Source organism: Carassius auratus, linkage group LG49B (assembly GCF_003368295.1).
Source record: "Carassius auratus strain Wakin linkage group LG49B, ASM336829v1, whole genome shotgun sequence".
In the NCBI taxonomy this organism is placed as follows: domain Eukaryota; kingdom Metazoa; phylum Chordata; class Actinopteri; order Cypriniformes; family Cyprinidae; genus Carassius; species Carassius auratus.
In genome coordinates, this window is record NC_039301.1 from 1,219,190 (window position 1) to 1,235,929 (window position 16,740).

Here is a 16,740-nt window from a genome sequence, read left to right on the forward strand (position 1 = left end):
AGTCTGTGTGTATTGAATTTATTTAATACATGAGTTTCACAATTTGAGTTGAATTAATGAAATAAATGAACTTTTCCCATGACATTCTAATTTATTCAGAAAAAAACCTGTAGATTCTTATAGGCTAAAAACAGCAGTCAGTGTTTTTAGCTATTAAAAGATTAAAACAATAGTTTTATGTATTTCTCTAAAGTTTTTTTTTTGGTTAAAGTTCAGAGGGATTTGCCTTTATTTTGGTGTTGATGCAACCAGTTTTGGGTCCATGAGATATCAGCTTTATAGTATTAATAAATCAGACTGGTAAAAAAGGGCAGCTGTGGCCCATTTTTTTGTGGCCCAATATCTTAAGTAAATTTATTTACTTAAGATATATGGGCAGTTTTCTTACAGTTATCTCTCTCACAGACAATTTTCTTTAAAAGAGTGCCATCAAGGGTTCAAATCAGAAAATCACATACACCAATACACTCGCCTCAAGTAGGCTACTGCTGAACATATTTGCATATTGGATATTTGCAACATACAGAATACTTGCAAGACATGGGAAATATTACAGCTTGTGCAAATTATGTGGAATATTTGTATATGAAGCAGAGCTTTCATTACTGTAGTACAGTTTCATATGGCACTGTAATTTGGCCGTGCTTATAGTTTTTTCCCAATTTTTTACTTGTGTTTGCTGATTCTTTGGCCCATTATCAAAAATGGGCCAAAGAATCAGCAAACACATGTAAAATATCGGGAAAAAACTATAATTACTGCCACATTAGAGTGCCATATGAAACTGTACTACAGTAATGAAAGCTCTGCTTCATATACAAATATTCCACATAAACACAGGACTGCAACAAAAAATACTAAACTTGTAAAATATTTACCAAAAACATACAACTTTTTTTATCTTTTTTTTTTTTTTTGACAGACACAATAAGAAGAGCTCTGTGTATAACTCCCCCAAAAAGAAGTAGAATAAAGTTAAAGAGTGCTGCTGTGATGCCTTCCTGAGAATTGTCTTTACTTTGAAAGAATAATGAGAGTATGCACATAACACAAATTAAGCAAACTGCGATAACACATACATTACATTTTCCTTTGCCTATGTAAAAGGATGTCCCTTTAAGAACGTTGCGTGTTTTGCATGATGAGCACGTTAGGCAGTTATTACCTAAATCCAGATTTTTTTCAACGCAGAAGTAAATAGTTTTCTGTAAATGTGTGAGACTTCCAGTTCATTAGCCACTGTAGGGAAATAATGAGAAGTAGAGCCATGCACAGGCTTCATATTTAGGCCCAAGCCCTGGCCCGAGACGATCAGACCCGAGCCCGGCCCGTGTCCGACAGCTTATCAGAATTACCAACCCCGAGCCTATTTCCCTGTTCCTTTAAGCTATTAAAAAAGTTCAGTTTTGTATGTAATGACATAATGATTATATTTCATAAGCTAATTTAGAAAAACGTTTTGAGCTTTTTTTTGTTCATTACATAATTACACACACACACACACACACACACACGCACGCACATTTTGAATTTTTTGTTGTTGAGCTCGTGTTCAAGTCAATCAAGATGAAAACGAATTTGTGTAGCAATTTCTAATACTGTGTGTATGTGTGGGTCACTTTTATCATTATCAAATGTTGGCTATAACCTGTACATAACCTGTTGCACATGGAATGTGTCTTAATTCAGATGATGATATACTTTTGGCCATTTAATATTCATTAAATTCTAAATGTTATTAATGTTGGTTTTTGTCCCCAAAACTCATTCATTAGAAGCACCACGCCTCTGTCTTGCATCAGCAGAACGCACAATCTGATCTAATGCCTTGAGAATCAAAACATCAACATCATCATTTGTGTCAATCTCATAATGATAGTTCTTCACTGGGAAGATGTAGCTCATTGGAACACCCACTTTGGCACTGCACAACTCCATCTGGACAGAAACACAAAATAGATTTTGTAAAACTATAGAAAACATGCAACATGTATAGATGATTAAAATTACATATAGTACCCTCTCTTTGATCTTCTTGCTTCTGTAGACCATTTTTAGATCATTTTTGACCAGAGGACATGCTTCATCCACTTTAGACATGACAATCACTTGAGGAATCCCTGCAATGAGAAAGATTAAAGTGTTTTCCTCCAAATTATAAAAATCTCTACATTTTGTTATATACAGGTGCATCTCAATAAATTAGAATGTTGAGGAAAAGTTCATTTATTTCAGTAATTAAATTAAAATTGTGAAACCATTGTATTAAATAAATTAAATGCACACAGACTGAACAAATTAGAATATTTCATAAGACCAATACAATTTTTTTTAGTGAATTGTTGGCCTTCTGGAAAGTATGTTAATTTACTGTACATGTACTCAGTACTTGGTAGGGGCTCCTTGTGCTTTAATTACTGCCTCAATTTGGCGTGGCATGGAGGTGATCAGTTTATGGCACTGCTCAGGTGGTCTTGAAGCCCAGGTTTATTTGACAGTGGCCTTCACATAATCTGCATTGTTTGGAAATACAAAACTTGCTCTCATCTGAAAAGAGGACTTTGGACTACTGGACAATAGTCCAATCCTTCTTCTCCTTAGCCCAGGTAAGAGGCCTCAGGAGTGGCTAAGCAAGAGGAATATGACACATGTATCCAAATTCCTTGACACGTGTGTGGTGGGTCCTGATGCCTTGACCCCAGCCTCAGTCCATTCCTTTTGAAGTTTGCTCAAATTCTTGAATCCAGTTTGCTTGACAATCCTCATAAGGCTGCGGTTCTCTCGGTTGATTGTGCATCTTTTTCTTCCACACTTTTTCCTTCCAGTCAACTTTCTGTTAACATGCTTGGATACAGCACTCTGTGAAGCTTCTTTTTTCTTTGTTTGTGGCTTACCCTCCTTGTGAAGGGTGTCAATGATTGTCTTCTGGATAACTGTCAGATCAGCAGTCTTCCCCATGATTGTGTAGCCTAGTGAACCAAACTGAGAGACCATTTTGAAGGCTCAGGAAACCTTTGCAGGTGTTTTGAGTTAATTAGCTGATTGGCATGTGACCATATTCTAATTTGTTGAGATTAGTTGTTGAGACAAGGCAACTGGCATCTGGTCCTGTGATTCAACCATAATGGGAGCAACAAATAAATTAACTTTTCCACAACATTTTAATTTACTGAGATGCACCTGTATTCCCTTTTTTTCTATTTCTCTCATCTTGTACAAAACAAAGGCAAAAAATATTGTTTTTTTTTCTCTTTTTTATTGGTTCACTTAAATCATATTTGTTGTTGTTGAAATGCATTTCAAATATGTACATAAGCCAAACTAGTCTTTATGTGGAATGTGGGAGCTTTTATGTGTTACAGTGTTGTGCATAAGAAATATAAAAATCATATACATTTTTACCGTTATCACTGATGGTCCGGCGAATGAGTTTCAATTTCTCAGTAATTATCTTATCTTCTGCAGCGAGTTGGATTGTACTTGCATCTATGACGTAAACTAGGCAGAAGGCTTGATCAGACAGTGAAAGGTTTTCATTGTAATGCTCATCGTCACTAGTGAGTGATTTCTCCTCGAACTAGTTTTATGAAATAAAAACAAAATATAAAAATTGGAATATATTGTGCACATTCAAATGTTAATTTTTAATCAAATGAATGTAGTCAATGGGATAGTTCACCCCACAATAAATGTTTTCATCGTTTACTCATGCTCAAGCTGTGCCAAACTTGTGTGAGTTTCTTTCTTCTGTTAAATACAACAGGAAATATTCGGAAGAATGTGTACCATGTTTTTAGCATTCTAGTCAATGGCTGCCAGCAACTGTTTGGTTACCAGCATTCTTCAAAATATCTTCTTTTGTGAATTTTCATTTTTGGGTGAATGATCCCTTTAACTTTTAATTGAATGTCTTACTTTATATCCCTCCTTCACATGTCCATATATGGTGTGGACAATGTCATCTGGTTGACACTCAGATATTTTTTCAGGTTCTAAACCTTTTATGTCACAGAATTCAAAAGGCAAATCTGCATCTGCACTTCTGATGCGGTATGTTCTCAGCTGTAAGAAAAAAAAAGACAGAGACAAATGGCAATATATATTTTTAAATATCACACAATACGTATGATTTATACAAATGTCTGGGTTGGTTGATGATTTGTCTATATTTCTTAGAATCACATTCCTACAGTCTTTGCAGCTATTGTGTGTGCTATACAGAAGTCAAATAATGCTTACTCTTGTTGTGAAACTGCGAGTGGGGCCTGATTCCGAAACATCAGCTAGTGCTTCATTAACTATTTTTCCTTGAAAGGCACTAAGGACAGAGTTAATAAAGCTGGACTTCCCTGCTCCAATTTGTCCAGCCACCAGGATCTTGATGTTTGTCACCTCTGGATTACTCGGAGTAAACTTTTCTAGACGTTCTTTCAGCGCTTCCTTCTGTCTACAAAAGACAGGAGACAAAATTTTCTGCAAAATTTTCTGCAAATATCTGCACACTTAATAAATAAAAATAATATATAATAAATGAAGAAGAAAAAAAAAAACATTTGGATCTTTCTGTTTGAGAATTATTTTTTGGGAGTTATTTATTCAGCCAATATGTACTATTTTAGTAAATTTACAAAAAAAAAATGATATATATATATATATATATATATATATATATATGTGGCTTACCTAGGTAAGCTGTTTATGTAGCGTACCTCCAGTCAAATGTTCTCCATGCTTCATCCAGTACTGTGAAGAAAAACAAAATACATAAAGACCAAATAAACAATTCAGTTTAACAATAAATTGGTATTATATCAGTCTCTGAGTCTGAGAATGTATCTATCCCATCTAACAGATCATTCTCAGAACTTTGGCTAACATTCTGACAAGGATCTCTCAAACTTAAAAATGTACTTATAGTAACATTAATATAACCTTTGTTCAAAGTTTTTGGCTTTAATAATGTTTTAAAAACGTTGATGCATAAACTTTATGCATCATTTATGAAACTGATTTTCAGAGATCTTTTAGTTTAGTGTCTTGTAACTTTTTTTAAAGGGATCATATGATATGATTTAATATTCATGGGAGTATTACAAGTTTTTGGTGCCTTAAGAAGATCTGTGAAGTTGCAAAGACTAAAGTGTCAAATACAAAGAGATATTCTTTATAAAAGTTAAGCCTATTCGTTGTGTCAAGACTGTACTGCGCATTTTACAGAGGATGAGGACGGTTTCCTGGAAGAATAGCCTACAATGCAGGTGTCAGTTTCTATAAAGTGGGGCAATTCCAACTTTGTAAGGACAGTCCGGCGCTCCCGACTCACAGTCTGTAAGTACATTTACATGTGTAAAAGATTTGCCACTGATGATTGAAAAGCGAGTTTTAAGCAGTGTAGAGTAGTGCTTGTTGTTAGTCATTTCTCAGATCACAAAGGGAGACATGGTTTATGTTTACGCAGCGCAATACGCAATGCAATGCGTAAAGACAGTATAAGTCATTGTAATAAGTAATTATGTCCCCACTGGATGCAGCACAAGCCTCGTTTATAATGGATTTTATTGGTTTTGTCCCGTCGTGTCAGGACACATCTTCACAGTATGGTGAGGTGCGTAACATTTCCAGCACTCAAGCCGACGCCCTTTCTGTCACACCACTTCTGTATATTACATTCATTAGATAATTTATGTGAGTGTAATTATCATTACAATACTTTAATTATTTGCTATTATTTAATTTGTTTATTTCTATTTCACAACTACAACCATATGCCATACTGCTAAAGAAATTCAGTCCTTGCCTGGTCACTGTATTCTAATACACCTGAGAGTGACTACAGGATCCAAGCAGACCCAATAACGTCATTCAAACAGACTTTTAAATGCAGTCTATTCATTCAGAATATTGTAAGTTAATTTTGTTAAACTGATGCATTTTAGGAATTTATCAAATTTGATTAAATAGATTTAAAATGTAAATAAGTTAAAAGATGCATATCAGTTATCATAGTCAGAAACAATCCCATTATTCAATGCAGTACTGACCTCCAGCTGGTTTTGATTCACCTGATCCCATTTGCAATCTTTTGTTGTGCTAACAGAGTTATAAGAAGAATCATAGAACTATCTTTACTGTCTTGTACTGCTGAAGGATGTGCAGGTGTGATGTGAAAGCAGCTCTCATTAGAAGGTATATTTATACGTGCAGGTCTTACTTTCAGTTTCACCATAAATAACAGATTGGAAAGGAAAATGTTTGTGCTCTCCAGTTGTTTCAGAGGCAGGCCCGGACTGGCCATCCTGAGCACACAGAGAATTCCCTGTTTCCTGGCATCTCATTTGACCTGCTGCCCAGTTTTACTTTTTTATTTTTTTATTTTTTGTTATATCATTATTATTTTATATTATCTCCCATCAAACGGTTTAAGACAGTATAATCAATATTCTGTGGCACTCAAGTGACCAGACGCAGCAGTGAAATATAGCGAAATTACTGACCATCAAGTGCAGGTCAGTTTCATCTGTAAATAGGCTACTATTTTTTTGTCTTAGTTTAGGAAAGTATTAAACTGCAAGCAAATGTTAGTAGCAAAATCAGTAGCATTCCATTATTACATTAAAGGACATCATTATTATCTATTGTAAAGGTGCATTGATATATTTCGCAGACAGATGTTCTCATCAAATTATAGTAAAGGATGGAGCTAGTGCAGACAACACTACAAAAATATGAGACATAATAATACAATAACGTGTTCAGTATTATTTTTTTATAAACATATTGTACTAATTTAGACATTTAGACATTAGCTCCAATCCCAATTAAACACATCTGAACAAGCTAATCAAGGTGTGTTGAGGCAAGTTGGAGCTAAACTCTACAGGACTGCTGATCTCCAAAACCGAGTTGCGACACCCCTGTTGTATAGGATGCCCTGGATGAGTGTAAGATTTCGCAATCCAACCCTACTGTAGTGAAAACTGTTAACCAGAACACCAAAATAAAAAAAAAAAAATAAATAAAAATAATTTCACCTCTGACTTGTGCACAAAGTTTAGTTTATAATCAGTCAGCTCTGAGTGTTCAAATAGAAAGTAATTACATTGCCATTAAACTGCATATTTTCATAAATCACATGACCATAAGGGTGTTCTCCTCATGTGTGTCCAAACATGCATAGCTATTTCGAATATACCTGTTGATCTGATTTATTGACTGGTAACTGTTGAGGCACACTTATTAAAAAGTAACGAAAGACATAATATTTTATACACAAGAAGATACTCATTTCCAGGTTTAAGACATTTTAATCTTTTAATTTCTCTGCTTTTAATTTAAAAATCTGATTATGATCTGATCTGCACTCAGCTTATAATAGAAAGAGATTTATTTCTAGATTTATGTGATGCTATTTTATTTTAGTTTTTTTTTTATACATTGTTCTTTAAAAATACTAGAAATTGGCTGATGAACACAGACAAATCTTACTGTAATCGTGAATTTATTTGGATCCATGTTTCATGTCAGTGTTTCTCTCTCTCTTTGTTGTGATTCTTGACTTCCTCATATTATTTTGTACATCCATCAAAACTTGTGTTTTCTGGTCCGGATTTCATTCTCGTTTTGGCTGAAAGAATAGCATTAGTGAGAAGGGAGAGAGGAAACTTTAATGGAAAATTAATAGAAAAAATAGAGATTTTTTTCTGCTTTCTATTTGAATATATTTTACAATTTAATTTATTCCTGTGATCAAAGCTACATTTTCAGCATCATTACTCCAGTCTTACACCAACTGTAACAATATACACTATACCATTCAAAAGCTTAAAGTCGGTATATAAAGAAATTAAAGCTTTTATTTAGCACACACGTGATCATAAATACAAAAATCACGTTACAAATTATGCTGTTCTTTCAATTCATCAAAAAGTATATATTGTCAGCTCTTTTTTTCAAATTAAAAATAATAATAACAATATAAATAATAAATGTTTTTTTTTTCAGTAGCAAATCAGAATATAAGAAGCATTTCTGAATGGAGTAATGATGCTTAAAACTCAGCTTTGAAAGTCAGCTTTGATTGTTCCTGATAAACGGTTTAACTGCACTTGCAACTTGGAAATGTATTTTATAATGCAGAACGTGTAAATTGCACAGGATTAAAATTTTATTATATTAATATACTATATATTTATTATTTATTTATTTATTTTTTTCCACAGGATTTGGTTGCTTGGGTGACGATGGGATTCTTACACATTCCTCATTCTGAAGATATTCCCAACCAGGGGCGTCGCTAGGCCCTTTTTAGGGGGGCTTCAGCCCAAAAATTATTTGATTAATTAATTAGTGATCGCTTCAGTCCCCTTTAAAAACTCATTTAAAACGGTGGCAAGCTGCATCAAGTTCCGGCTCCTCCCCTTATCTGAGTCTGCACGGATTCAGCGCGTTTTTCAATCCACAGGGGCGCCGAGCAGAGCGAACATCAGAGAGTACAAAGTGTGTGTGTGTGTGTGTGTGCGTGTGCGCGTGTGTGTGTGCGTGTGCGTGTGTGTGTGTGGTGTGTGTGTATGGCGTGCATTTTGTGACACATCTAAGGCCTTAGCAGGAGAAGGAGAAGGAGCAGTCGACCCTTCCGTCGCCGTCAGTCCGTGTTCATTTTTGAATGGGATTGAATGGGAGGGCAGACGACAGACCCGCGGCGACGTCGCGGCGACGTCACTGTTGGAACCAATCATAGGCGGCGACGTGACGACGGCGTACGTAAGAAATTTAACAAAAATAGTACGTGTTCTCAGTACGTCTGAACCTAGCTACGTTGCCTTAGATGACACCTGATATATACGCCGTCTCAATATACGCCGCCTCACAAGACGCCTGATATATACGCCGTCTCAATATACGCCGCCTCACAAGACGCCTGATATATACATCGTCTCAGTATACTTCGCTTTACACGAAATGTAAGGTTTGCATTACAGTAGATGCATTTGTAACAGGTTGTTTTTAAGATATTTCCCAAAACGTGGTAACAGTGCATAATAATAACTGCATAAAGTCTATTTTATGTTTGATAAATTATGTTTATCTGTTAAGTTGGTGTTGAAGTGAAGTACAAGCACATTAATGTTCAGTTTGCTTGGATGCTACAAACAGTAGGGAAAAACTGAGAGGAAATGCATGATTTCTGCTTGAATTACATTTCTTTCTTGTTTCCTTGTGATCTTGACATAGAAGAGTGTAATTTTAACAGAAATAAAGTTGTATTTATAATAGATATTCATTAGACATTCGATCTTAAACATTAAATGGCATCGAGAACAAAGTCGTTCTAAGCAAACATGCTTAATTTTATTAATTTATCATATTTGGGACGCTAAGGCAGTGATATTAATGTTGTCCACTAGATGACGCCATGGGATTGATTTTAACCCAAATATAAGAAGTTTTTATTCTTATGAATTGAAAAAAAAACGCGAATGATTTACTTAATTTGGATAACTATGGTAAACTGACAGTATAGTTTATAATTACAGTACATAGAATGCTTTGAAATTTATATTTATCATTATTATTTTTAACTTTTATAGACCTCAAGACATAAAACATCTCGATAGGATTAAATAGAAACCCATATTTAATATTTATTTGATTGACAAAACTGCAAACAAAATTTTCAATGTTTTCACTGACTAAATAAACAGTAATCTGTAAATATAAGATAAATGGGACAGAAACACGTTTCACACTGTGTCACGTCAACTTTCCTTTTAATTTCAGTGTTCAATTGTTTGTAAATCGAGGATAATAATTGTTTCTTCTTCAGCTGCTCATCAGTCTGTGGTCATCATTGCCTGAATGTCCTTTTCATGATCGGTCACACATGTTCAATATTCAGACAGATCTGGACTGAACATTCACTCTGTCTACCGTGCTTCTGTAGCACATGCAGAATGAGAGCTGGAATTGTCTTGGTCTAATAACCATGGACTTCTCATGAAAGATGTAATCTTGATGGCAGTATGCATCTCTGTACAATGCCAATATAAAGCCTCCATGTCTGTGTACCCTCACACATTCCAGTTACCCATACCTGATAAACCCCCATCCAATGAGAAATGTTAGCTTTTTGCATCTATCACTGGTAAAAGTCTGGAAGACCCCATTTGTCTTTAATTTTTATATCTCCCTTATCTTACACACTCAGTTCAGTTCACGGAGCTCTCTTTTACCAAGCTAATGAACTGAATCGGGAGTGTTAAATAAGAGAGACATGCAAAATGTGCATAGCAGAGGGTCCACATGACCAGGACTAAGAACCAGGCCTAGGGATAACCAATGAATGGAGTGCACCTGGCATGCAGAATTAGCTCCAACCCTAGTCAAACACACCTGCATTTGCCAAACAATTAATAAAATTTTTTAAGCACATCAATATACATAGTAACACAATTTATCTCTGAAGCACAGAACTTAAAAAAAAAAGAATAGACAAATAGTAGCCTATTATGATATAAAGTAAACTACAATATATAATTAGCAAACACATTCTTGTTATTTTGTAAATGTATGCAGACAGCACAATGGTTCTTAAGAACATTCCTGGAGGACCCCCATCACTGCACAATATGCATGTCTCCTTAATTAAACACACCTGATTCAGGTCACCTGTTCATTAATACAGACTGACTGACTTGAAATGGATGTGTCAGACAAAGGATATTGTAGCCTACTCTGTGTGACAAAATGATGACTCTTACATCCAGGTACGTTTACAATAGGTGTTTTCATAAAGTGGTATTACATTTAAAAATATTTTGATACATTCATTTTTATCAGATAAGCGGATGTGTTCTGACAGAAATATTTTCAAAGTGTAGTTCGCTGGTAAAGTGTTTAACCCTCAATCTTTCCTGGGTGTCAATATGACCCCAATCGACTTTTCATTAGTTAAAAAAAGGGTTCCCTTCATCTCAGAGGAATACAATTTTGTGACTTTTCTTACATTATTTATCTATCTATCTATCTATCTATCTATGTATCTATACATACACAAAAAACTGGCCTTGATTCGGTTGTTCTGAAGGTGTGTAAAAAAAAATAATAAAAAAATTAATCAATCTTGTCTTTGGAAAATGAATGGGAAATTCAACAATTTATTTATTTTTTTTTTTTCATCAAAAAACACTTACACACACTCGGACAGAGACACATGTGCACACATGCTCTCTCCCTCTCTCACACTCACTCACTCACACACACACACACACACACACACACAAAGACACTTACACTCACACAGAGACCCAGGCACACTTGCCCTCTCTTCCTCTTTCTCTCACTCACACTTTCTCTACAACCTTCTCTCTCTCTCTCTTACACGCACAGACACTTACACTCACACAGAGACCCACGCACTCTCTCTTGCCCTCTCTCACTCCCTCTCTCTCACTCTCTATCTCTCACACAAACACACACCCACAGAGAGAGAGAGAGAGAGACCGAGAGACACAGGCACAAATGCTTTCTCTCCCTTTCTAACTCTCACTCACTCAAAAAATGTGTATGGAATAATTATTTTATGTGTTTTACACCATGTATTTCACATATTTTTTGGTAGTTTGTTATTGCTTTTATGTTCAGTGTTCAGAATGTGATTGTAGAAAAAAATATTTGTTGTAGGCCTGTACATTTACACCTGTTTATTTCTGGATATTGCTGTTGCTTATTTACACTTTTTTTACATTTTAAAGTTATTTTTTTTATTGTATTTTGTATACATTTGAATCATTCAAAGGTTCAATAATATGCAAGTACAGTCTGACTCAAAATTTTGTCCTTTAGGTGTGACCTAGGTGGAATTTATGAGCAGTTGGCCTCATCCAGTAAAATGAATGGCTTTCAATTGCCCTTTGCTTGTCAAAACAAGTGTCAAAACACTGGCATTCCTTCATGACCCAGTAAACGGTGTGAAGAGAGTTTTTCCAGAGGCAAATACGTGTGGACTAATTCTGAGGCTCCCAGTACACGCCACGTATGATAGCTTCAGCAGCCACATGATTTTGGGCATTGTACAGTCCCCACATTTTGGTCTAGCCTGAAGTTTTTTTTTATTTTGGTTGTTCATGTTGAAATATTAGGATGTTTTTGATGACAATGCCTTTTTTTATATATATATATATATATATATATATATATATATATATATATATATATATATATATATATATATACACATATATATATATATATATATATATATATATATATATTTAAGGCTTGTTCTGTTTTTTTTATATATATATATATATATATATATATATATATAAAAGGCATTGTCATCAAAAGGCTTGTTCTGTTTTTTATACATATATATATATATATATATATATATATATATATATATATATATATATATATATATACTTGTTCTTTTTTTTTTTTCTGTTGAATTCGAAATGTTTGACGTTGTCTTTTAAGTCTTCAAATTAAATGTTTGATACCAATCAAAATGTACTCTGAATTTTATTCACATTTTTAGATTAGTATTGTAATAACCCAAAACTTCAAATGCGTTTGTCATTAATGAATTTAAGACACAGAAAACTTCTCACAACATACAATAACACAGCAATGCTGATTTATCATTACTAATTGTACTTTTATTTCTGAAAATGAGCAAGCAGTACAAACAGTGGCTTGAAATAATGTCAATTGCAAAAAGACGGAAAAAAAATGTAACTGGAAAAGGGATGCCATAAAACTGAAAAATTAGTTGTATATTAAATGTTAAATTTTAGTGAAATCATTGTTTATCCTACAGGCCAAAAGTTACATATTTAAGGGACATGCTAAATATTTGCGTCTCCATACATTATTCTAAAAAAAAGTTTGATCAACATGAAGATCCCCATTCCTTTAAGACTTTGAGACTTTAGATTTTTAATTTTAAAAATCCTTTAAGATTTTTTTTTTATCCTCCAATGTGTGGATATTTCTTGTCGAAGTGAATTTCTCGCTATATCAGCATAGTTTGTGGCTAAACATTTTGTAAAGCCTGCATTTTTCTGAATTGTACCTATATGTTTCCAATAATATTCATTGTTTCACTGTTATGTGGAACACATCTCTTGCAGCTCAGTCAACAAACTCATCTGCAAAGTTCATCTGTTGACTTAAAATGTTGAAAACATTCATATATATGAAATATATAAAACGCCAACACAAGATTACATCCAATATAGATCTAAATATGCAAACTTGCTCAATCACTTAGGCTGCTGGCGCCCTCTATAGGCATTTACATTACATATTGTACATACGTTTATTGTTTAGATGAACATTCCTTTATGTTTTTTAACAGTGTTCAGTGAAACCATATGATTACTCGCTTTTAATGTTTTATTTAAACCAATTATTGCCTCATCGTTACAGATATTTTAAGTCTACTTTTAAAGATTTACAGTTTAAGCAAATATTTCAAGTCTTTTCTGTATTACAAAAAAAAAAAAAATCATCAGTAGATTGCTCATTTAACAAAATAATCGTTAGTGACAGCCCAATTTAAAGTGTTTCAAAATGCACCTGAATTTTTAATACACTTCTTTAACAATTTTATTAAAATACCTTTTCATTACCTTCTATTGACCAAAATTATTTAGCTCAATGGTTGATATGCACATTTTATGGTCGACATGACTCTGAAAACAGGACAAACTGAGAACCGTAACAGAGTGTTAAGTAAAATTATTAACATAACCAATATATCAAAAGTAAAACCTCAGAATGGCACAAATCAGAATAATGTTTAATAATTAATGTGTGTGAATTTATGTTGATGTTATTGTGAAAATACAACTAATTTTCAGCTCTGTTGATGGTGTATAATTTGTAGTAAAATAATGTAAAACCAAAAAATTATTTAATTTAACTCTATTTGAGGTATTTTGTGTCACAGTCAGTTGAGGCGGTTTACTTATCACGCGTCTGTTGAGGTGACGTCAGTTGAGGCGGCGTACTGATCACGCGTCTGTTGAGGCGGCGTACTGATCACGCGTCTGTTGAGGCGGCGTACTTGTCACGCGTCTGTTGAGGCGACGTACTCTTATGACACGCAAAAGTACACGACTGTCGACTTCGGCAGGTAATCCTGTCACATTCCACCCGCCATATGTGTGTTCTCGCATCCAATACCAATACGTCTTCGCTGCTTTCACTTTCAGCCTTTATCACAGTGTGACAGTTGTTTTTTCTTCCAACAAAAATGAAGCGATTATCACCCATGAAAACATACTTTAGAAAACGATCATGATTTATTTTAATTTACTTTTCAAAATTCAAAACATATTATTGTGTATTTCGGCATTACATTATGCAGCCATTCACAGAAATGATTAAAGACACACATCATTGTCTGAAAGTACTTAATGGCACAGAGAGAGAAACATCATGTGGAGTTATTTTGTTTTGTATTATTAAATATGATTTTGTATTAAGTAATAATGAATCATTAGTGTATCATGAGACATATATTAGAGTAAGAGTAAAGGGATCTGTGATTTTTTTTTTTAAGTAATTGATGTGGCAAATTGATAATGGTGTTATTTTTAATAAATAGAAATAAATATAGAACAGATTAAACATATTGCCAATAGACAATTACATTAATACAGGTTTTGTCTATATTCTTAATGAATATTAGCTGGTTAGTTAAATGATTTGAAATGAAATAAATTTCCAGGGGCTGACTTGATGTATAACCAACCGTATTGTTGATTATAAAGGCTAAAAAGCTAAAAATTAATAATAATAATAATAATAAAATATAATAAAATATAATAATTTATTTTTCATTGTAGATGGATATACAAAAATTTTTTGTTGTGCGGGAGTAGGTCTGCAAATGAGCAACAGTCAGGTGAGAATAGAACAGACAGCCTCACACACACACACAATACCACTGTGTTCCCAAGATTCATTGCAGTCATTGAACCCTTATGTTGTTTTAATTTTCTGCCAATTTCCACGTACATTTCATAAGAAAAAGCAGTGGTATCATCAAAGGATAAACATGAATGTCCTAATACTGAATCAGGAAGTCTTTATTGTAAAAATCTACATTCCCAATTCAAAATTTTCCAGTGACTGGTCACATCTAAAAAACTGTATTAGTTTTTTTTACAGTGTTATATATGGCTCAGTCAGTACTCCTACTCCCATATATGAAATACAGGGAATACAATGGAATAGTGGATTGCAATAAGGATAGTAGTATACAACCCTACCCTAATAGTAAAATAGAATTTTTTAATCATACCCTTATTGGGGGCTGAGCCCCCCTAAAATGAAAATCTTAGAATCGCCCCTGTTCCCAACACAGCGACTCCAGGAAACGCAGTGGGATTCTTCCTGCGTACCTTCAACTTTTTCGACGAGGACCCCTCACTCGCGTCCCGCAGCACGGTCATCGTGCGACCAGATGAGAAGGGCCTGCCGAAGATTCAGAGATGGACTCCAGAGGTCGTAGGTCACTGTGTCTCAAACAAACCTTTCTATTACAATGGCACATACACTGGAGTCTAGACAGAGACTGAGCTCATTTAATATTGTGTTAATGTTTTGTGCTTTATATAAAATCATAAAAGAGCTGAAATGTGACATTAAATACTGATGGTATCAAATATTTACAACAATTATAATGAGTACACTTTTTACATTACACAGGGAGTGGAACAAATAAACCTTAATGCTTTCGATGTAGAACATAAAAACCTCATGAACATCTGACTTAACTGACAACATAAACAAGATTGTTACAACATTAAGAATATTGAAATGTTTTTTTTTTTCTGAATACAAATCTTACAAATAAATGTTGTATTCAACATTATTATATTTTAATCCAGGAATCAGAAGAAAAAATCTAAAATTATGTTTTGCATACAAATGCAGGATTTTAAGGCAGTTTTGTACCTGTTATATTATTTTCATTACAGTTCAGCAGAATTTCTTCTTGTTTTTATAAATTAATATAAATTAAATTCTGTACAACAAATGTATAGTTACAATTGTATTTTACAACTGTATTTTTTTTTAAATAATACAGTAGGCAACTAAGAATTGTTGGATGGAATCTGCTTATCTGTAATGAAAATAATGTAAACATGCAAATAAAGTCTTAAACTTCCCCTGTTGAAGTGTTTTTTAAAATAAACGTGTAATAATTTCATGCTTGTGAATAATTAAATGCAATGTGAGTAGTGTGTTTATATTGGTTGTTGTGGTAACTGTGAGCGGTGGGATGAAGTGAGGACCCTTGAGATCCATCAGTGAGAGGATGTGTCCATGGATGAGGTTTATCAGCGGAGAACATCCAGGATGGTGATGGTGTATCTGTGAGCTCACTGATCCTGGCGCTCCTGTATGGGCTCAGCATGATCGGGAAACGCTCCTCACACAAACACACACATTCTGGAATCTCTCTACAAACAGACCACAATTCACCTGCAGAGTCTCCCATGGAAACCCACAAGAGATGGGTGGAAAAGACAATAATCTGACTGATTATAATAATTTGATCTTTAACAAGTCACATAAAAACAATATTCTTATTAACAGTAACAATGTGAAAAAGAAAATATATTGTATACACATAAATATTCATACAGAATACTTATAAAATAGATTTAATCTATACATTATATACTCTTAATATATACAAATAAATTATATTTATATATAATG

General features: G+C 33.9%; 1 protein-coding gene and 1 long non-coding RNA gene across 2 annotated transcripts; both read right to left on the bottom strand.

Moving 5' to 3' along the window:
* Window positions 1-1,417: 1,417 nt before the first annotated feature.
* LOC113068730 (interferon-induced protein 44-like) lies at window positions 1,418-3,840 on the bottom strand. The gene is made up of 4 exons (XM_026241556.1): window positions 3,835-3,840; window positions 3,403-3,577; window positions 2,020-2,120; window positions 1,418-1,938 (listed from the first exon to the last, which is right to left on the bottom strand). The coding sequence occupies exons 1-4, from the start codon at window positions 3,838-3,840 to the stop codon at window positions 1,765-1,767; spliced, it is 456 nt and encodes a 151-aa protein (XP_026097341.1). The 3' UTR covers window positions 1,418-1,764.
* Window positions 3,841-3,914: 74 nt separating this feature from the next.
* Window positions 3,915-4,740, bottom strand: LOC113068784 (uncharacterized). The gene is made up of 3 exons (XR_003279600.1): window positions 4,710-4,740; window positions 4,240-4,447; window positions 3,915-4,062 (listed from the first exon to the last, which is right to left on the bottom strand). It is a non-coding gene; the product is annotated as an uncharacterized LOC113068784 (long non-coding RNA).
* Window positions 4,741-16,740: the final 12,000 nt, after the last annotated feature.

Excerpts from the sequence above, each read along its gene's own strand:
- LOC113068730 (XM_026241556.1), bottom strand. Across the intron at positions 2,121-3,402 it reads CCGGACCATCAGTGATAACG|GGATTCCTCAAGTGATTGTC; the intron begins GTAAAAATGTAT and ends TTCTCATTGCAG. Across the intron at positions 1,939-2,019 it reads GCAAGAAGATCAAAGAGAGG|ATGGAGTTGTGCAGTGCCAA; the intron begins GTACTATATGTA and ends GTTTCTGTCCAG.